Source organism: Esox lucius, chromosome 25, assembly GCF_011004845.1.
Source record: "Esox lucius isolate fEsoLuc1 chromosome 25, fEsoLuc1.pri, whole genome shotgun sequence".
In the NCBI taxonomy this organism is placed as follows: domain Eukaryota; kingdom Metazoa; phylum Chordata; class Actinopteri; order Esociformes; family Esocidae; genus Esox; species Esox lucius.
Window position 1 is genome coordinate 16,366,118 of NC_047593.1, and position 23,086 is coordinate 16,389,203.

Here is a 23,086-nt window from a genome sequence, read left to right on the forward strand (position 1 = left end):
TTGTTGTATCAAAAGCATCAACTGCAATGCTGCCAAACAGCCACTTAAATATGCGGTCTGAGACTATTGCGATGTCAATGAATGTTTATAAACCTCCCATTTTAGGCTGGATGTGTGATTTGTGAGTTAAAGTATATGTTAATTAGAATCCCTGTCATAGCGCAGTTAGTCAGGATATTCCAAGCAAATGTTTTTGATGATTTGGGGCACACGTCTGTACATACATGACAGTAGTACACAATTTCCAAGGACCGAGTTTGGCTCAAAAGCGCAACCTTGACACCTAGTGGACGTAAATCCTGGAATGCATCTTTAACGTTCAACAGAAACGCAAAGGATAATTATTCACTATTATTGATTAAGTGGTATTTTATTTTCGTACAATTTTCTCTTCTGAGCTAGTGTCCCTAGTTTGGATCCTTGCTGAGGTCTAAACCACTGTGCGTACATATTAATGCAGTAGCAGTATTTGAGCCAACAAATCAAATGGACAAACCAAACACACCTTGTGGGGCCTACATAGAAGTACATGACCAGGACATTACCAGTGTGTGACCACGTTTAATTGGCTACACATTGTGTAGATATTCACATTAGCTAACTCCCTTGGTGAGAGCCTGGTACCTGTGAAGCCCGGGTTGTGGGTTCGATTCCCACCTGGGGTGGGTGAGGAAAATCAAAATCCATTGTTCAATCAGAAGAGGAAGATTAGGTTTCAGAGTTCAGACACTAGTGTCATGATGTGAGAACACACAAAATCTTTCCCACGCCATCATTGCCCACCTCTGGCTGCTTTAACTATTACAGCCCCTGAGTCGTTTCTGTGGTAATCTGTGTGTTAGGTCAACATCCTTGGCTCCCCGGGTTTCCTTCAGTACGTTCTGGCAGGTCAAGTTAATCACCATGTAGGCACATATGGTTTTGGCTGATATGTTAATTTGCCCATGGGACATAAAGCATCCACCTCCACCAGCAACTGGACACAGACCTTGGGGAAGATCGTTTCCACGAATCGCGAGCGAAGACAATGTTGGCATATGAAGGTCACTTGAAAAATCCTTGTAGCCTGTGTTTCGTTATCCAACAGGGTACCGACCCAGTGTGGCTCTACTGACCGACAACAGCTGGTTCTGACAGCTTTCAGTTTGCAATCGTTTCTTCAGCGGCCGGCATCTTCTCACCTGCCCTATTTAATTTCTAACCAACTACCTTCGGGTTTTAGACAGGACTTGAAACTTAAAATAATTCCACTAAAATAATTTGTGAAACAAAATCTTTGGTATACATCAAATTATATCTTAAATAGCTGATCTCTCACCACAGTAGCCAGCAATGCAGCTGTAAATACACCACAGTAAGAGAGCTACATTGGCAATGAGGCAGTCTCTAAACTTCTGGGCTTCCCATAATAATACACCGACACACAGACACACACAAACACACCCTTTAGTCATGCAATAGTACACGTGTCAGTTTTCTGTGTTATAGCAACATCTGGTGGTCAATATGAGAAATGGGCTTACATGGCTTACATGGACATGTCAATAAGCAGACACTGATCATGAGTGCATACTATTTTGGGTGGGAATTGAACCCCTAACCCTGGAACTGCGAACATCATGCTTTACCAATCTACACAGGACCAAGGATCTGAATTAGATCAGAACCTTTTTAGAAATGGCCATATACTGAGCTCATAAACAACCCAAAATATACATTTACACTTGTGCTCGTGTCCTTTGAAAGTAAAAAATGAATGATTCCATACGGTGTCTATGGGAGTGAAGTCAGGTCAGGTTTAAAACAGTTATGAAGAAAGGTGTGATGGGAATGAGACATAAAAATATTATCAGTGTTGACAGTTTGTTTGTTCCAGGAAGCTGAAAGCCATGTTGGAGAAGTTTGCTTCTGTTACATGTAACATCTGATTGTATTTAAATATTACTGTTTTGTTTCTCTGCTGTCAAAACAACCAGCCAAAGGCTGTACTCATTTGTATACAAGTCTAATAACATAAGGACATGTAAACATATAAATTCACACACAACCGTGAACACACGTGGTGGTCGATATCAGCAACAATTGTTCATTTCTATTCATCTAAATACGTTTCTTTCAGTCAGTTTGTGGTACACCCTGTGGGAACCCAAAATCGTGGCCAAAACAAACTGGGAAAACCTATACATGGCCGTGGATTCAAAATAGACATATCTAAATGGAAATTAACAAATTGAGACTTTCTTTTCCTCCTGAAATAGCCATTGATCAATTTGATCATTTGAAAATATCTTTTAGTTTTCAATCCATGAAGAGCATCCTTTCTTCACCAATATGGAGAGTACATTTCTTGTGTCATAACCTCCTATGAACCACCATGACATTGCAGACTCCCTCTCTGTTTTAATACATGGATACAGCTACATAAGCTGTCTGTGTCACGTGGGTAGATATGGAGACGGAGGCAAATGCAGAAGTTTGAAGGGTTACCCCTTTTATTAAACCAAAAAACAACAAAGAACCTAAACTGAGTGCCGGGCACTACGATAATTCCAATGGGGCAGGGGCACAGGGGCACAGGGGCACAGGGGCACAGGGGCACAGGGGCACAGGGGCACAGGGGCACAGGGGCACAGGGGCACAGGGGCACAGGGGCACAGGGGCACAGGGGCACAGGGGCACAGGGGCACAGGGGCACGACAGGTGTACATAACATATGCGCACGCGCACACACAAGGACAAGGAGAAAAGGGCTGAACTAAATACACTGAGAAAACGAGGAGAACAGAAACAGGTGGGGGCTAAAACACAGGTGAACTGAATATACCGTTGAACAGAAACAAGAACAGGAAAGACCATACAAGGACAAGACAAGGAAACACAGAAAACACGAAGCGGAATGGCCCCTTCAGGAAGGGACCATTACAGTCTGAGGTGTAATAAGAAAATCCTTATCTGCAAGGCAAATCTGAGAAGCTCCCTGAACTGGCTTGGGGCTATGAGACAACACATTTGACTATATTTAAATGTGATTGTCTTTTTTGTCCAGTGGCGCCTCATTGCGTATAAAGTTGAATTCCTGGTACAACAACTCCCTGTCACCATTATAAATAGCCTGTCCAAGTCTGGACTCCGGAAACACCTCTCACGCAGAGACAGTGGGGAGGCTATGGAGTTGTCTGGGGACATTGTTGATTGCAACAATGAGGTTCAGGGAAAACAATGTCTTTCTGGGGACTCGTTTGATAATGGAGATTTAATCTACGATGATATCTGTTATGAGAACGTTTATGAAGCCCCAGACATAAGATGTGACGCGAGGACACCCACTGAGGATAGAGGGACCCCTAGGAGCACTCCACGACCAAATCTGTCCGGTAAGATACACACACATTCTGCATGACATTATCTACACATAATCAATCAATTATAAATTGTGTGTTAGTCATCAAGCAATAATTTCTCCACAATAATAAATAAATATTGGTAAACTCTCCGTTCACGCATTTTTAAACAACTTTGTTAAATGTTTCGTTAAATGGCTCATACAGACTTTTATATAACATGTTTAAAACTGAGTGATCAGGAAGTAATTATTAATAAGCAATTTAGTCATATACATTTTTGTGTGTAGTTATTATAAAGTGTTACATTTCATCACTTATGTAATGACTTTTTATGTAATCAGACATTTTGACAGCAAATATAATCGTAGCTAACAGAAACTCCTTCTCTGGTCAGGATGTGAGAACCCACAGAACAGAACCTCAGTGTGTCTGGGCCTGCTCAGTGTTCTCCTACTGGCTGGACTCATAGGGGTGTCTGTCCACTGTAAGTTCAACATGTACACATGTAATTGTCGTGTTGTCGTGAGAAACCGCTACAAAACAAATTGGTTTTGAAAGCAACAATTGCTGTATTCGCTACAGATTCCAATCAAACAGCTGAGCTTCAGGGTCAGATAGACAAGCTAAAGGCTGAGATAGACCGTAACCTGACCACCAACAGTAAGATGAATCAATTACCTTTGTCTGACGAACCTCTCTGAATCATGCCCTGTTAAAATGTTAAAATGTGACTCATTTGTTTTATTTGTATTATTTTCTGACATACGTATGAACCTGGTGTCAAAAGATCATGACTAAAGGAACGAAATGTACAACTTATAGGTTGCTGTCCTGAAGGGTGGATCGCGTTTGGCATGGACAGCTGTTATTATACATCAAATCAAAACAAAACGTGGAATGAGAGTAGGCAGGACTGCCTGGGCAGGGGAGCGGACCTGGTGACCATCAAGAGCCAGGCGGTGGAGGTGAGAGGAATGGACCGAGTGGAGAAAAACCACGTCAGGGTAGACTAGGCGTTTACCATATCGTTTGGTGTTCCACAAAACCAGGTATTTCTCAACGGGTTACACACCGCGGGCAGTTCATCCTGGATCGGTCTAAGTTACTCGGTGACCGAGAGGACGTGGAAATGGGTCGACAACACAACGCTGACCAACACCACGTAAGAGACGGAGAGACTCAGAAAACACAGACGGCGACACAGTGGGGCTGGTTCTCCGTGCCGCGTTTTTGGTTTTGGCCCAGTTACTCACACACCTGATTCGAATGAAAGACTTGATGACAGGTCGGTTACGTCAGTCAAGCAGAACGACATTGGAATCAGGTGTGTGAGCGCCAGGGCCAAAACAAAAACATGCACCCCTTCGGGTCCCCGGGACCAGGATTGGGAAACACCGCTCTAGGATCTTCAGCCGTGAGGGTGGCTAGTCTAACCCCATGTTGTTTCCACTGCAGGTTTTGGGCGAGAACGCCTTCTGGTACGTCTAATGGCTGTGTGGCTTTGGGTTCCAACTCAGGCCAAGGACAATGGTGGAACTCTTCGTGTCTCAATTCAACCTACTGGATCTGTGAGACAAAAAGACTTAGTGTGTGACCCATTGCTGTACAATACTGTACAATTATGGCAGCTACATCGGTTCACCCCCGGTGAATCGTATTATGAAAAGTTGAGATAAGAAATGGAGCTGTGTTGCCCTGTTTGTTGACCTGTCAAAGGCTTTCGATTCGGTTGATCTTCCTTAGCCCTGCAGTATATCATGCAGTCTTAGGTTGTATACCTGGTGCACATTTTCACACACATCATTTGATTTTGTGTGCTTCAGGTGGTTCAGGGTCTTCTTGCCATCTGGAAGGGACATACTGGTTGATGCTCAAATCTAAGGTTGTCCTGCAGAAAATTCCTCTCCTACCTCAAAATGGAAATGCAAAAACAGAAGTTATTAAACTCGCTCTCTGGGCCAAGAAATACTGCGAGTCTGTTTAGATTTGGCAAAACTACTTTGGAATCTGACTCCTCAAATGGAACAGCATGCAGAATTACCTTAAACCTTACTTTCTACTACCTCAGACGTTTTAATCATCTGATAAATCTACTTTTTATTGTTGTGATTTTTTTTCATTAATTAACCTTTTTGTTTTAAATTACTGTGGATGTCTTTTCAAGTTATATGTTTTATATTTTCATGTATATGTGTTTAATAAATAATAATAATAAATACATGTATAAGTTTGAACACAACTTGACACATTTTTCGACGTCCCACGTAGCTCAGTTGGTAAAACATCATGCTTGCCACTAGGGGTGTGCAAAACAGCCAGTATTTGTATCTGTATTTGTATTTGTTAAGGGGGAAAAAGTATTTGTATTTGTATTCGAGTAAAATTCAAAATTGGCGTAAAAATTCCGTTGTTTTTTTTTGCGTTAGGGCTGGTTCACCCGATTGCAGCGTAATGAAATAATATCCCATCAAACTCCGCTTCCTGAAAGTTATAAATTGCCTTTGGAACCCAGTTAAGGTACAAAAATATATTAAACAAAATTGAGACCCAGTTAAGGTACAAAAATCTATTAAACAAAATTGAGACGCAGTTAAGTTTTTTCGCTCAGCCGTGCGCTCTCTGTTGCTTTTCCCCTCCCCCGACTGAACGTCACTCACTCACTCACTCATCCGGGCATTGACAAACTTCATAACGGTTTTCTTGTTCCCGAATACAAATATTTTTTTAAGTATTTGTTTGAAATAAGTATTTGTAAAAACTACGTTATTTGTGCCTTTCTGAATACCGTATTCGGGTTCGACTCCACCCCTACTTGCCACAGTAGGGATGTGGGTTCAGTTCCCTCAGGGGGCCAGGATAAAGAGTATAGACTTACTACTATAAGTTTCTATGCATCTGCTTAGTTGCTTAAATGGGCAAGTGTTGGGGATGAATGACTTGCATGTACCGTACAGCCCAAAGGTATAGATCAGATTCAGATTCATGTATTGGGGGTCCTGTGGGTTGATCGCAAGCTCCAAATGGTTGGGTTTCACTTGTGACTGGTTCTCTAAATAAGTCTGTTAGTTGTGTTTGACAGAAAAACTGTCACTTACAGACACTCCCAGCAACTGTCTAATAAACGCAACATTGAATGACCTAACGCAATATATATAAGTTCAATTAAATTCCAGCTGTTTTATCCTTGTCTGGGTAGTGTGTGCATTTGGTTCTTGCACCTTATGTAGGTGGTAATGCTCTTGTAGGTTAACAGAAATACTTCCCCTAGACGGAGATGTGTTTTGGTGTCTGTGTCTTCAAAGAGCCTGTCGGTTGATTCATGAAAGGCAGCTTCCCTCTGGTAGTTGTGAAGTGTAATCACTTGTCTGTTGGGGTTTTTGAATACCATTTAAATGCTTGGATTGTGTTTAGTAATGCTTTATTGAAGCTATAGTGCAAGCTCTCAAAAGTATAAAAGGTAAAAACAAACAATTTACTTGAAATAACAGTTTGAAAATACATTTTCCAAATCAAGTCTTAACACAGAGAATTTGTTTTCCAAACTAAATCATAAACAATTCCAAGTCAAAAACAGAATTAAACAATTTTCTGATGTTGTAAATATAATTATAATTTTGCATAAGAGCTGTTTTATGCAATAACCTTTAATTTATGCATGTTTGGGTGGGACTGGACAACTGCATAATGTCAAGGCCAATTTGATTATAACAGACCAGTGACAGTTCAGCTGGGTAAGGAGGTTGAATCTAGACTCATATCACCCAATCAGGTATGTGTACTGAGAAATCTTCACATTGGTGTCATGGTGCATTCAAATACAAACAGTATTTTGGAGTTTAAAAAAAAGATTTAAAATGGAAATGATAGTTTAATTTACGTTTTTGTGTCTCACAAAGCATAAGCAGCCCAGCTGGATGATTGAAATCTCATGACAATCTCATATCAACAGGTTTTTTCTTAACTGAATATTGGCATTATTTTATATTATTTGCAATCCACATCACTCTTTGTTGCGATACTCTGCAGTTTGTATACAACTTTGCGCCAAAGGTTTGGATACATTTATTTTTTGAGCACTTCAGTTACATTGAATACTTCATAGGGTGGAATCAACACCTCCAACTCTTCTGGCCATTTGGAGTAGGAATTGAGATCAGCACCAAAACATGTCTTTATCACAAAGCAGGAATTCGCTCCAAACATTTCATTGATTTCTCTGTTGGTGGAACTGGAAGTAAACATGCCAAACTGAATGTTTTGGTTAACTTTTGCAAAAATTTTGTCTTTTGTTCTTATGTATGAGGTGATACAATCCTCTTTACGATTGTTTTTCAGGAGGCGGAGAGCATCAGTCAAGAGGAAATGCAGGGAGTGGAACTTAAAGGAAGAACTGTAGTCTGTTTTATTTGTGCGCACTGCCTTATTAAACTCTATATATATTTCAGGATGACCTGCTGTGTACGCACAAATAGCCTGGATACGATCAAAGGGAAGTTATTTTTTCTCAAATCGTTCCCTCACTGAATTTGCACAATTATTTGCCCACTTCCAGGAATCTTTGAAAGAATTATGTTTAAATTCTTCTGGAATATATTTCTTCAGCACTTTGTCGTTCATTTCTCCAAAGCAGCCCTTATACATGTCGTCAACAGAGTCAGGGGCCATGTCCAAGTAAATGCTCAAATTTAGATCAGGTGGAGAAAGAAAAAAAGAAAAAAATTGTAGGAAAATAAAGCAAAGTGTAAACATATATTTGTATTATTTTCTTTATCTATCTTTGAATGTGATTGACTATAGCAGGTAATACAATGTAAAAACCACAAGCGTTAATCTCAAAATTGTGTACTGTAGCTTTTATGGCACAGATTGAGAAACCATTTTACCATCTTTGAGTCCACACCCAAAGTCCAAGTATGGAAGACATACAGCACAGCAATGGTTAGGATGGTGTCTCTCCACATGACTTCTACACCACCTGTGGTATGATAAAATCTATAGGCGAATCAATCACAAATTATCACCATCAACAGTTAAATTCATTTTTCCAACTGTTGCAATAAAATATGGCGGCTGTTAGAGATTATGAATATTCTGGCATTAATAATGTCAAGAGTATAAGAAAATGTGGTTTTAATATTTTACTGTTATATAAAATGTATTGCAGGTGTGGTATATGGCCACTATACCATGGCTGGGAACTGTTCTTAGACACAAAGCATTGAGGAGTGCCTGGACACAGCACTTAGCCATGGTATAAAACCCAGTGACCTTACTGATTTATAAACTGTTTACAGATGCAATACCAGCAGTACAGAGAGATGTGATGTCATACCCGTGTTATACAGAACTGTGCAAACATCGTAAGCACCTGAAATTTAAACAAAACATTTTTATTGGTGTAGTATTTGTAAAACTATATATATATATATATATATATGTATATACAATGCCTCTTAAAATGAAAGTAATCTAAGTCTGAGTTTTAATAATCAAAAAGTTACGTTACTGGTTACAAATGTGAACAGGTAACTTGTAACTGTAACGGATTACATTTAAAATGTAACCTACCCAACCCTGTATATAAATGAATAGACAGATGCTACCATATATACACCCCTCACATTTTTGTAAATATTTGATTATACCTTTTCATGTTACAACACTGAAGAAATGACACTTTGCTACAATATAAAGTAGTGAGTGTACAGCTTGTATAACAGTTAAAATTTGCTGTCCCCTCAAAATAACATAACATGCAGCCATTAATGTCTAAAATGCTGGCAACAAAAGTTATTAAGGGATTGTGGTCAGGAGAAGCTATTATGACATAATTGTGTCTGTCCTTTTTAATACATCTTAATGATGTATGAAAACACCCTCATGGCCCGGATCAAAAGTTTACATACCCTTGAATGATTGGCCTACAAATATACACACAAGTGGGGACACACAGGTTTAAATGGCTGTTAAGGGTGAGTTTCCGCACCTGTGACTTGTTTGGTTTTTAGTGTCTGTGTAGTAAACATTTCTATAATATTGCTGTTTCTATCTGAAATGGATATTAAATTATTGCCTGTGATTGTAGCTGCATGTTGTTTTATACATACAGTAAACCAAAGGTCACCACCATCGCTGGTCTGTTTTATACATACAGTAAACCAAAGGTCACCATCATCGCTGGTCTGTTTTATACATACAGTAAACCAAAGTTCGCCACCATCGCTGGTCTGTTTTATACATACAATAAACCAAAGGTCACCATCATCGGTGGTCTTTTTTATACAGACAGTAAACCAAAGGTCACCATAATCGCTGGTCTGTTTTATACAGACAGTAAACCAAAGGTCACCACCATCGCTGGTCTGTTTTATACATACAGTAAACCAAAGGTCACCATAATCGCTGGTCTGTTTTATACAGACAGTAAACCAAAGGTCACCACCATCGCTGGTCTGTTTTATACATACAGTAAACCAAAGGTCACCATCATCGCTGGTCTGTTTTATACATACAGTAAACCAAAGGTCACCATAATCGCTGGTCTGTTTTATACATACAGTAAACCAAAGGTCACCATCATCGCTGGTCTGTTTTATACATACAGTAAACCAAAGGTCACCATCATCGCTGGATTTTTTGTGTGTCAGAAAGACCTCACCTGGAAATTTGTCTGATGGTGATTATTAACATTATATTTCATTCATAAATATGGCCACTTTATTTAATGTGTGGATATCTATGTGTTAAGCATACGGGTTCATGAACATGAAGCCTCCTGACCTTAACATGAAGGGTGATGGAAAGAATAGAAATACGTATTCTATAGGAAATTATTTAATGTGGTTGGAATTGGCGCAAATACATGAATAATGTTCACTTGAGGAATATGTTTGGTGATCATTCAGGTGGAGAGATTGAGGGGCATGATAACAGTCTGTTCATTTGTAAAATCCCGCCCCCTTCTGGTGATTGTGGAGAATACACGGTAATCACTTCTCAGTGGAGGTCATCGAATCACATTGAACTGCAATAACCATGTTAATTGAAGCTTTATTCATGCTACAGATCAACTCCTAAAAAGATATGTAAAACACTATTTACTGAAAATTACACAACAGACAGAGGATAACAGATTTTTTAACTTGAATCTGTCTTTTTTCAGAAGGCTAATCAGTCAGAAAAATGTGAAGAGGGAAACTTGACTGATTCATAACATTTGCTGTGGTGTGGAGTCCGCTGGTTTATTTGGAACTACAGTACAGTACATTTAATACATTGTATTGTTGAACCTAGGATCACTCAGCTTTCACCAACTGTAACTACAGTCCTCTGGATCAAATTATCTGCTAAATGCCATCCTCAAAGCTCTTACACCGTTTGGTATCAGCAACCAGAATCCCATGAAAACATATTTGATGATTAACTAGATGGACAACCTCCATCTCAAGCTGTAGAAACTTCCAGATGCCACCTGATTATCAGATTTAAACACTTTTTGTTGTGTATGTACAAACAACCAGACATGGGACCAAGTAACCATTTTGTAAGTCCTCAGCATGTCTCAAGTCATAACCTTTGAGTCAAGTCTTTAGTCAAGACAATGTTGGGTTTCAAGTATTCAACTCAATGTTTAAGTATTTAATTCAAATGAAAATGGGAATGTGTATTTCCTGTTTCCCTTACACTGCCAGTACACCAAGACAAAAATACTCTGTATGAAGGCATTGATGAGAACTGTGTGTCCTGTATGTGAAAATAAACAAACCACTAGACCTCATCAACTATCATGACAACTGACAGGATTATATTGGGGTCTCGCAACATCTTCTAACTTCTTTGAAACCACACAATGTTAATGCTCTGGTTGATGGAAAACTACTTGGTGAATAAAAATGTATACAGATCTGAGAACAAGCAAACTGCCTAAAATACACAAACCTATAAAGTGTTTTTTAATGGTAGTTGATCTGTTTGCTTGATTAATGCAATGTGGAAGGGAGTTTCTGTGATCATATCTCTGATATCTACTGTTTAACTGTGACTTTTTTAGACTTGGAGACCATGAAGAGCCCACTGGATGGCTGTCTTGTAAGGTAAGCATGGATATGTGAGCTGTATGGTTTTATTATGTAGACAAATTGCATTCTTCATTACAGTAAAATGTATCATATAAGCTAAAAGAGAAACTGTCTCGGTTTAACCCTCAACCATTTTTAAAGCATACTTTTTATGCAGTTATTTAAGTGCAGTTAAGGGCAAATTTAAATGAGGCCATCATAAGAACATACATTTATAATAGAAATGTCACCAAAGTTAAGCATTGCTGAAGACTTGTCCTCAGAGAGTTTTAGAGATGTGTGGATGTTTCATGGCTGGTGGTGGGGGGGGTCTTCCTCTCCAAGGGCATTCTCAATCCTACCAATCATGGACCTCTTGAGTGTCGGTGGGACGTTATTCCCCATGCAAACATACAACACTGGTCTGAGGAAACTATGGACTGTGGCTAATATTACTCCCACCAATAGTCCAATATCTTTTACTGGGTTGTAATATATACGATACTCGGAAAACAGCATGAAGACATGGAGGGGCAACCAGCAGATAAAGAACATGGTGATCAGGGCAGTCATTACTCTGAGGGACTTGGGGGACACACTAATCATTTGTCTGGTTCTCAGTCTCCGCATAGTTACAGAGTAACAGAAGAAGATGATGAGGAAGGGCACTGCAAAGCCACCAATGAACTGATTCCAAATTATCATCTCCATGTCCATTCCACCCACGAACATAAAACGAGTGTTGAGGGCAACAGATAAAACCCAGGTCAGGATCACCACAATAGAGGCCATGTCGATGGTACGGTTGTTCTGAGACCAGACTGGAAACGTCACCGACACACAGTGATCAACACTGATGATGACCAGGAGGATGACGCTGCTGAACATGGAGATGAATATCAGAGCAATGGTGAAGTAACACGTGAAAAGCCAGAAGATGCACACCTCTGTAAAATTGACGATGATGTAAAACAGTGGAAGGGCGACACAGATTATGAAGTCGGACACGGCCAGGCTGAGGTACCAGGTGGTGTTGACCGTCTTTTTCATCTTGAGACCAGTGATCCAGATGACCAGGCCGTTCCCGGGAACCCCAACCAGGATGGTGAGGATGCAGACCACCAGGTTGAGGATAGCGACCACAGAAATGGTTATGGAAGCAGCATTAACTTCAGTAGTGTTGACATTGTCATTTTTGTAATTGACATAATCCTGGCTATTGTTATAATAATCATAATATGTGTAAATGTCATTCTCCTCCATTGTGTTTCTTGTATTTGACCTGTAATCCCTGTGAAGACAAGATGTTTCAGTAGTTAGGAATCTGTTTTAGATGCCTGAGTCCATCTTGTACCCAATGACATTTACAGTAGTAAAGTACACATGGTGTTCTCACCCCCCCACACCCCCACCCCTGAGTGTTGAACCCAGGACAGATAATTAGACTAACAGCGGACTCTAGAGGTCACTACACACTAAGTTGAGACAGAAGTACAGCATCTTGTTGCAGACTGTGAACACCCACGTCCTTGTAATAATAATAATAATAATAGATTTTATTTGGAGACGCCTTTAAAGGACATCTTACATGAGAAATGGGCCTACAAACAGTGCAATACATGAAAACATAAGTTGAGACACGAGGAGATAAACTGTATTTTTGCGGATTGTGAACACCCACGTTCTTGTGTGGGGCCTGACAGACCGATACTTCGGTACCAAGTAGATGGCAAAATTTTGAAAACATGACGGTATTGGTTTGAATACAGAATCGTAGGTACTGGGGATCCAACAAGTGACAGATGGCAGCAAGTGCAGCTGTACTGTAGCTCCGCTTCAAATTGTCGAAAAGAAAAAGAGTCGCCAACTTTGCGTTCGAGGTTGATGATCAGGGAGTAATAAATTCGCAAAACCACTATGGAGACTGTGCCTTCAAACTTTCGAGTCTGAAGGAGGAAACACTTCCAACTTAGCGAAGCACCTCAAAGACAGACGTGCACATTTATTTAAAGAATTCAAGTTGAGTGAGTTTCAATTCACGATTTAGGAAAATTGGACAAGCAACTTCGTTTTTGTACATTTGTGGTCGCTACTTTCCCTGAATGCATTGATTGACCATGTCTGCTCACAGCCTCACAATGGTTTACGTGCTGTAGTGTAATTTGCTCTACTAAATAAAAACCTTACAATGACACCAATTCAATTCAGTGTCATTGTCTGTGGTATCTTATCTATGTACTGGCACACATGAATGTTACTTTAACCAGACTGGACATACCTGAACTTAAGATTTGGATCAAGATATTGAGATCTATGATTAACGTTGTCAGTATGTCATAATTGCATAATGGACACTTAATGGACATTTAATGTATGGGCTGTTGATGAGGGAGCAGCAACTCGCTAGATTCCATTGAATTAGACTAAAAACCTATTATAGAAGGAATGCATTGTCTCTATATTTTGCCGTATGAAATATGTACATTTGTCACAGAACGTACAGACCATCAGTTGTCAACTTAACCAGTAGTCCAAGTATATAAGATTACTATAAATGTACAATTAACAGATATATTACCTACTAAACAGCAATACATACTAGAGTACCTCTTTGCATGTGCTAGGAGACTCACTAAATTATTCTCCATGCATACAGTATACAGCTCCAGCTCACTCAAAACCTTCCTTTTCAACTTTTTGGAAAGGAAAGAAAATGTGCAGTGGTCTCTTAATTTTTTCCAGAGCTGTACATTACTCCTCACCAAACCACACAGGTGTAATAAATATGTATAATTTACATCACCCAAACTTGGCCAAGCAATGAAAACTAAATAGAGGAGAACTCACATATTCCTGTATCAGCGCATTATCAGGAGAGACACTTGTCACTATAAAATGTTGATCCATAACCTGTACAGTACAATGACCAATATTGGAATACTTCTCACTTCACGCGAAACAGAGGAAGTACAAACCTGCCAGTTTTTAATCAGTAATTGACATAACACTTCTTTCAAATATACAACATCATGACTAGATACTTTATGAATTCCATAGTAAAATGTATCCAGCAGCTTTGGTATATATAATGATCTCCAGCAATCCTACATCCCCTAACACAATTGATTAGTTATCATCAGACAATGATGGATGTACAAATGAACTTACCAGACTCTAAGGTGATTGTTGTTCTTCGTTCTAGTTCAGAAATTACATTTTAAAACTGTCAGCAAAGATCTAATAAGTATCATAGGGGAATGAGTTGTGTTTGGGCAAGAGGCGGATCAGCTATAATCAAGGTTTTTTGTGTGTGTGTGTGTGTGTGTGTGTGCATGTCTGTGCGCATGATGTAGGTCTGCAAATCTTGATATGGGTTTGTATGTATGTCATCTTGATGTTTATGCACAATATTTCCTGGTTTTCAAAATAAATCAAAATTTTCCCTTATAATAACATCAAATTTCATTAAAAATACAGTGTAGACATTGTTAATGATGTGAATGACTATTGTAGCTGGAAACAGCACATTTTTTATGGAATACCTACATACAGAAGCCCATTATCAGCAACCATCACTCCTGTGTTCCAGTGACAGATTGTGTTTGCTAATCCAAGTTAACCATTTTAAAAGACAACTTGGTCATTAGAGAAACCTTTTGCAATTATCTTAACACAACTGAAAACTGTTACAGCCACAAAGACCATGTTCCTCTTTTCTTATCACTCTGGTTGCTGTTCTTTAAGGTCATTTTGAAGCAATTACTATCATTCTTTCCTTTTTACAACTGAAGACTGATGGCGGAAGTTTGATGATGTAATCTGCATTCTCATTGAAATGGGTTGATAACAGCTTCAGGTTATACTTGTTGAACATTCTATTTATTACCTAAGGGACAGACATACTTTCATTAATGAAAGATAGAATTCACGCCACAGATTCAAAACTGATTTTTTTATATTTTCAACATCAATGCCAAAATTTCACAGTTTCTGCCATGGTGTGCAAACTTATGAGCACAACTGTATAAAACAGCACATAGATACAACCACAGACATCTCTTCTTATCTTCATCCGCTTATTCGGTATCAGGTCGCGGTGGCAGCAGCTCCAGCAGGGGACCCCAAACTTCCCTTTCCCGAGCCACATTTGCCAGCTCTGACTGGGAGGATCCCGAGGCGTTCCCAGGCCAGTGTCGAAATATAATCTCTCCACCTAGTCCTGGGCCTACCCCGAGGTCTCCTCCCAGCTGGACGTGCCTGGAACACCTCCCTAGGGAGACGTCCTGGGGGCAACCTTACCAGATGCCCGAACCACCTCAACTGGCTCCTTTCGTTGCAAAGGACTGCTGCGTCTGTATAAGTACTAGGTTTGTGGTCTGTCTGCCTGATGAGGTACATCTCACACCTTCGATGAGGTTTGACACTTGTTAACAGGATGTTATTTGTTTTGGTGCCAAAAGTGTCAGTGGTTGTCGGCTTGTAAAGTCTGATCTCTGTCATCTCTATACATGTGAATTCCATAATAAGATCATTGTAATCTCATGATAAAGATTTTGCCAACACCCCTTGTGTTGTGTCAGAAAACCTTCTGCCTGTTGCTTCAACACGAACATGGAATGGAATATCTATATCTAAAAGATTAAACAGTCCATGAATATCAGAGATATATGATACATTCGTCTGGTTCTCTATGTGTTATAGTTTGCAACAAACTCACACTAATGATTGTCTCACACCTTCTCACACCTTCACTGCTGTTTTATACACACAGTAAACCAAAGGTCACCACCATCACTGGTCTTCCTGTGTGTGTCAGGAAGACTACCCCTGGATATTTATCTAATGGTGATTATTAACGTCATATTTCATTCATAAATATGGCCACTTTAAAGTATGGATATTTTCATGTGTTACCTATATGTGTTACCTATATGTGTTACCTATATGTATTTCACATTCCTGAACATGAAGCCTCCTGACCTTAACAGGAAGGGTGATGGAAAGAATTGATTTCATTATTCTACAAGAAATGATATCTACAGGAAGTTAGATTTAATGTAAATTAAATATGAGGAAAGTGGAAGCTTAATGTTTCAAAACTTCTAGTTTGGTGTGGAGTCCGCTGGTTTGTTTGGAACTACAGTACTGTATATTTAATACCTTGTTATGTTGTACCTAGGTTCATACAGCTTTAACAAACTGTAGCTACAGTCCTCTGGACCAGAATATCTGCTAAATGCCTTCCACAAAACTCTAACACTGTTTTGGTATCAGCAACCAGAATCCCATGAAAACATCTTTGATGCTGATCTAAATGTTTAGCCTCCAGCTCAAGCAGGAGAAACTTCTGGTAAAGACGTCACCTGTTTATCAGATTCAAACACATTTTTGTGTTTATATACAGTCAACCAGACGGGACCAAGTCACCATTCTGAAAGTCTGCAGCATGTCTCAAGTCATTACCTTCGAGTCAAGTTTTGAGTAAAGACAACCTTCGAGTCTTGTTTCAAGTCCTCAAGTCAATGTTCATGTATTCTATGCAATGTAAATGTGAATGTGTTTTCCTGTTTCTCTGCCAGTAAACCAAGACAAAAATACTCTGTTTGACAGTGCATCCTTTATGTGAAAATACACAAACCACCAGACCTCACCAACCATCAACCAATCTTCTAACATCTGTGAAACCACACAACACTTTTGCTCTAGTAGATGGAAAATGATTTGACGAATAAAAAGAAAAAGTTATACAGATCCGAGATCATTGGTTCTGGCCAAATTCCTGTTTGAGTAAGCATGAAGATAGACCCCCAAGATAAGCTAAAATACATAATCAGACCACAGGTTAAAAGAACAGAGTCACAAAACATTGGCTGCACAGTAGACTGCATAAATATCATACCATACAAGTGTCTTTAAAAAGTAATTTCACTGTTTGCTCGATTAATGCAGAGTTGAAGGGGATTTTTTGTGAAATATGGCTCTGTTAAGTATTGTATTGCTGTACATTTTATAGACTTGGAGACTGTGAAATGCCTGCCAGATCAACATCTTGTAGGGTAAGCATGGAAATGTGAGCTTTATGTTTTTTGATTATTAAGACATTTTAAATTATTCCATACAGTAATGATAAATATATAAGCTATAAGAGAAACCACCAATCTCTTTTGTCAACCCCAAACCAGATGAAAAGCGTGCTTGTTGGAGTTAAGGGCAATTTTACATGAGGCCATCAAAAGAATATACATTTATAATAGCAACCTCACCAAAGTTAAGCATTGCTTAACAACACTGTGTTTCACAGCCCCTGAGTCCTTATCATCCTCAGAGAGTTTTAGAGATGTGTGGATGTTTCATGGCTGGTGGTGGGGGGGTCTTCCTCTCCAAGGACATTCTCATTCCTACCAACTGTGGACCTCTTGAGTGTCGGTGGGACATTATTCCCATTGCAAACATACAACACTGGTCTGAGGAAACTATGGACTTTGGCTAATATTACTCCCATCATAAAGGTAGAAGATACAGATCTTTAGTCAAGCATATAGTTCTGTAATATCTGTAATCAACTTTATCTTCCATTTCATTTTGTATATTTGACCTGTAATCTTTGTGAAGATAAGATGTTTCAGTAGTTAGGAATCTGTTTTAGATGCCTGAGTCCATCTTATACCCAATGTCATTTACAGTAGTGAAAGTACACATGGTGTCCTCACCCCCCCCACACCCCCCACCCCTTAGTGTTGAACCCAGGACAGATAATTAGACTAACATTAATAATAATAATATTATTATTAACTAGAGGTCACCATACAATTATTAATAATAATAAATGTTATTTTTGTGGACGCCTTTTAAGGCATCTAAGGACATCTTACATGAGGAATGGGCCTGCAAACAGTGAAAACGATACATAAAAACATAAGTTGAGACGTAAGGATTACTTATCTTGATGCACACTGTGAACACCCACATCCTTGAGTGTTTCCTGACAGACTTCCTGTGGTGGACAGGCCTGTCCCGACAAGTTGTGTAAGAGTAAGTGTGTGAGGAGAGAGTATGTGTGTGTGTGTGTGTGTGGTCAATTGTGTTAAACTGACTAACGTTTCTTATAAAGTTTACTTCCACCACAAATAGCATCTATGAACTGTATGGCTTTTGCCACTGGCCGTTTAAACAGCTTATTAGCCAATAATAGGCTTACTACTACTAACTTACTACTTGGAATAATCATAAGCATTGAGGGATTTTTAGCGAGACAGAATATTACCTACAAGGCCAAAGCCATTTCATTTCATGACTGTTTGTTTTTCTTTCATTCGTGAATGACATTGATACTGTCACGTACAAGGTTGTGGTAGGACACAGGCGCGGAGTCGATGTTGTTCCAATAATCCATGTTTTAATATAAGAAAGTCTCAAACAAACAAAATGCAGCTACCAGTGCCGTGGGTCTTACTGAAACTCAGGCAAAACCAAAATGAACCACATCAGCATGGCCAACACAATGAACTTAAATAGGGTCCCCAATTGGAGGCAATGACCAACACCTGCCTCCAATTGGGGAGACCAAAAAGGATTAGAGGTGGCTAGATGCCACCTCCTGTCCTGTCCTGGCTATGCCCTGAGCCCAGCGCAGAGATGGCTAAGGGCACAGCCAGGACGTGACAGATACAATAAAAATCAATATAGGTGATGATAACTGACTTTTTTGTCAAGTGAAAAGCGAATTGTGAAAACCTCTACTCTTTTACTGCCCAAGGGGTGATCTAGCCTATATTGCCCCAAAAAGCATGCACGGATGCGTACTTCGAAAATCCACCAGAAATAGTCGCAATATAACCTTAAATAGTTTTATTTTAGGCTTACAAATACGAAGCTACTGAAGGTTGTAGCCAGCGAAGCTGTTGTCTATCCTGAACAAATCCAAATGCATAATTCGTTTTGACGTAAGGGGTGCCACGGACATCCGGACTCTACGGTCTACCGGGTTGGTTCCTCAGACATGATTCCTGGTAAAACAACTTCCAGGCACATCACTATTACCTTTATCAGCATCTGTAAATCCACATTAAGCAGGCCTGTTCTTTTAAATGAAGAACAGGAAGTTGTCATTCCCCTTGAGAATTGACGCAAAAACGCAATTCGTGGGAAATGTAAAAGTACTTTGTGAATAAGAAGCTATTTTATTTCAGGATCCAGGGACATTGGTTCTGATCATATTCCTGGTTGTAGAGGAAAGAGCAACAATATAAACACATTTCCTCTTTTTACCTCAATCATTAAATGGGCAGATTAGCTTTCTATTTTAGGTGAAATGCTGTACCTTTATGCAGAGTAATTCTCCCCTGTTCTACAAATTTGAGCAGTTCATTTGCATTTGAACCGTTACTGCTGAGAACATTCTTTTAAGCATGACCTGGGAGCTTTTGGGGGTTATCTGCCTTGGCCAGTGTGTGTGTATGTGTGTATATGTATATATATATATATATATATATATATATATATATATACATATATATATATATATAAATATATATTAGGTAAATCCTTACATGCTGATAACTTGCACTTGGTGTACTTAGCAATGTCAGTGGGCGATATTACAGTTGCATGCAGATTTTAAGTTATGATTTCTCCCTCCCTATTTTAAGAATTTCATATGGAGATGTTATAAAAAAAATTCTGGTCTGATCGCTGAGCCTCAGTCATTACGACATTCACTCACATACATGAAATCAATTACATTACCCATTAGAATTGGCACAACCATTTTCTTCTCAAGCCTTGTATCTCATGTTGGTTTTGTTTAACACACAACCAACATGTACCTCAACCAACAGTTGCATATTTTGTAAAATTGGTAGTCACGGCACCCAATGTCCTCAGGGGAATATGTAACTGTTTTCATGTGCTTCTGTGACAGCCAAAGACATGTTACATTAAATTACATCAGGGTGAAGAACAGCCTTTAGGGGCAATGATGAGCTCAATTATTGTAAAACAGACATAACCTTTAATCCAGTGGTTGGGAATCCAAATATAAGCTGTACACTCACTACTTTACATTGTAGCAAAGTGTCATTTCTTCAATGTTGTCACATGGACAGATATAATCAAATATTTACATAAATGTGAGGGGTGTACTCAGCATTATGACCACTGACAGGTGAAATGAATAACACTGATAATCTCGTTATTGTAGCACCTGTAAGTGGGCAGCAAGTGGTAGCAAGTGAACATCCTGTCCTCAAAATGCATATTAGATGCAGGAAAAATGGGCAAGCGCAAGGTTCTGAGCGACATTGACAAGGTCCAAATTGTGATGGCTAGACGACTGGGTCAGAGCATCTCCAAAACTGCAGCCCTTGTGGGGTGTTCTCGGTCTGCGGTGGTCAGCAGACTCAGTACCTATCAAAAGTGGTGCAAGGAAGGAAAAGCGGTGAACCGGCGACAGGGTCATGGGTGGCCAAGGCTCATTGATGCACGTGGAGAGGGAAGGCTGACCCGTGTGGTCCAATCTAACAGACGAGCTACTGTAGCTCAAACTGCTGAAAAAGGTAATGCTGGTACTGATAGAAAGGTGTCAGAACACACAGTGCATTGTAGTTTGTTGCGTATGGGGCTGTGTAACCACAGACCAGTCAGAGTGCCCATGCTGACCCCTGTCCACTCCATGAAAGCACCTACAATGAACACATGAGCATCAGAACTGGACCACATAGCAATGGAAGAAGGCGACCTGGTCTTATGAATCACGTTTCCTTTTACATCACGTGGATGGCCGGGTGCGTGTTTCAGGGTCTTGGAAATTCAACAATTCAATATTGTTTGATGTGCTTTTTTCTCTGTTTTGGCAGATTAATTACACTCAAAATAAGAATGTATGGCGGTCTGTTACCATAACTGTACAAATAAAAAAATAAAAGCATACAAAAAGAACAATTACACTTAATGGATAGTGAAAAGCCCACTGATAAACAAATGATCCACAAGGCCTAACACCCAGAGGAGTTTTTGGAAAAATACAAAACACAAAACATTTTCACCTAGTGAATAAGCCCCAAAAAGGTCTTAATCCAAACACTAGTGTATAGGTCTGGTGTATAGGTCCAGACTCATAGTTTAAGCAAATGCATTGTTTGGCCATGGATAAGCCATGGAAAGACCAAGAGGAGTGTTTGGAAGAATACAACATCCTTTTTCACATGTGAATGGGCTACTAAAACGGGGCGTAATTGGTTCACCACATTCACTGTTGCCTATGTGCATGCTATTATGGAAATTATTGTATTAATGTATATTATAGGAAATGTTTGTTTTTCTATTACCTGGTATGTAACTCTGGTCTTGGTTTGTGACAGACGTCTGCATAATATCAGAGGATTATTAGGTACTCTGACCATCTGTTTATCTGCCTAAACCAATAAGGGTATCTGTCCTTTGTTCCTTAGGAATGTGGTCCTTGGGGGAAGTAGGGGCAATTGGCTCATTTGGGTAAACATTATAATGTGGGGGAACAGCCCTCCCTTTGGGTAAAACCTATAAGACAGCAGGGCAATAACTTACCACACCACTTTTAACTGTAATAAATACTGGCTATTCATGTATTTACCTCAGAGACTCCTCAGAGGATTATTCTGTAGGCTTTTGACGTGTCTCTCTATTTGCAAATAAACTGCTAATTATACCAAGAGATTTTTGTTTCTGTACTTACTCCTTTAAAAGTTCCTATCAATGGAAATACCATCATAATCCCTAAAGAAAATAATTTGCAAAAATAAAAAAACGAATTCTGACAATCAATAGAACTTGATGCATTTCAAAAGATCGTAAGACAGTAAATTGGTCCATTTCACAAACTTTAAGGGATAGTTCGACCTCATCTCTTGTTTCATAACTAAATTCAAATCTGTTGTGTAAGATACATTTTACCCCAAAATGTATTCAGGTGAAACTTTCACCATCACTCTTCACCCTGTCAGCTGTTTTAGTGAAAGTCTGCCCTCTTCAGGCTGCTGGGCAGAAAGCACCATGTCGAGGTGGTAAAGGTCTCTGTTCATTGGTACGTTTGCTGGTCTCTCATGAGTATTCTGTGTGAATACTTAAGATAGTATCTATATATTAAGAATTACATCAAAAAATATTTACTTTTTTTGATTTTATTATTTCTATAATGTTAGAAGCCTGAGCTAAAGTAAAAAAATTAATTGGTCGATTCCACCCAACCATTCACTGAAAAGGTTATGTGCATATTCCTTCAACATTAGCCTAAACAGCACACAGCATCACATATTTTTGTAACCCTTACTTATAAATGTCAATATTTGTCAATATAACAGAAACACCACATGGAAAAGGACTGTTACTTTGAAGTTTCTAAATCACAAACACATCTGCAGAGGTCACATTAGGTTGATGGTCAATTAACAGTACAAACAGTGGGTGGACATAAACACCTAACAATACTGATATTGATATATTGACACCTGTGAGGTCCTCGCATTTTTCCAGCTCCTCCCTCTCGAGCCCCTTGCCAGCCACCGCTACGCACTCACATCCCAGTGTACCTGAACGCAGCCCGCAATCCAGATCCCAATCAATGGAATACTGAACACCTGTGCCTCGTTACCTCTCTATATTAGCCTGTTCTCCACCTCCACTAAGGTGTGAGGTATTGTTTGTAGTGGA

The 23,086-nt window shown here is 39.4% G+C and overlaps 2 protein-coding genes and 1 long non-coding RNA gene across 3 annotated transcripts; 1 reads left to right on the plus strand and 2 right to left on the minus strand.

Annotated features, from left to right (window-relative positions):
- Positions 1-4,233: 4,233 nt before the first annotated feature.
- Positions 4,234-4,883, plus strand: LOC117594107. Its single transcript, XR_004575484.1, has 3 exons — positions 4,234-4,309; positions 4,394-4,506; positions 4,800-4,883. It is a non-coding gene; the product is annotated as an uncharacterized LOC117594107 (long non-coding RNA).
- A 2,445-nt stretch (positions 4,884-7,328) lies between these two features.
- Positions 7,329-8,305, minus strand: LOC105021014 (erythroblast NAD(P)(+)--arginine ADP-ribosyltransferase-like). Its single transcript, XM_034290918.1, is given in 2 exon segments — positions 7,329-8,022; positions 8,220-8,305. Coding segments are annotated over 2 exon segments (780 nt in total).
- Positions 8,306-11,710: 3,405 nt separating this feature from the next.
- LOC105021013 (C3a anaphylatoxin chemotactic receptor-like) lies at positions 11,711-12,664 on the minus strand. The gene has a single exon (XM_010888442.3). It carries the CDS (start codon positions 12,662-12,664, stop codon positions 11,711-11,713), a length of 954 nt encoding a protein of 317 aa, XP_010886744.3.
- Positions 12,665-23,086: the final 10,422 nt, after the last annotated feature.

What these genes read in the sequence shown, in the direction of transcription:
- LOC105021013 (XM_010888442.3), bottom strand. Translation starts at nt 12,664, where the DNA reads ATGGAGGAGAATGACATTTACACATATTATGATTATTATAACAATAGC.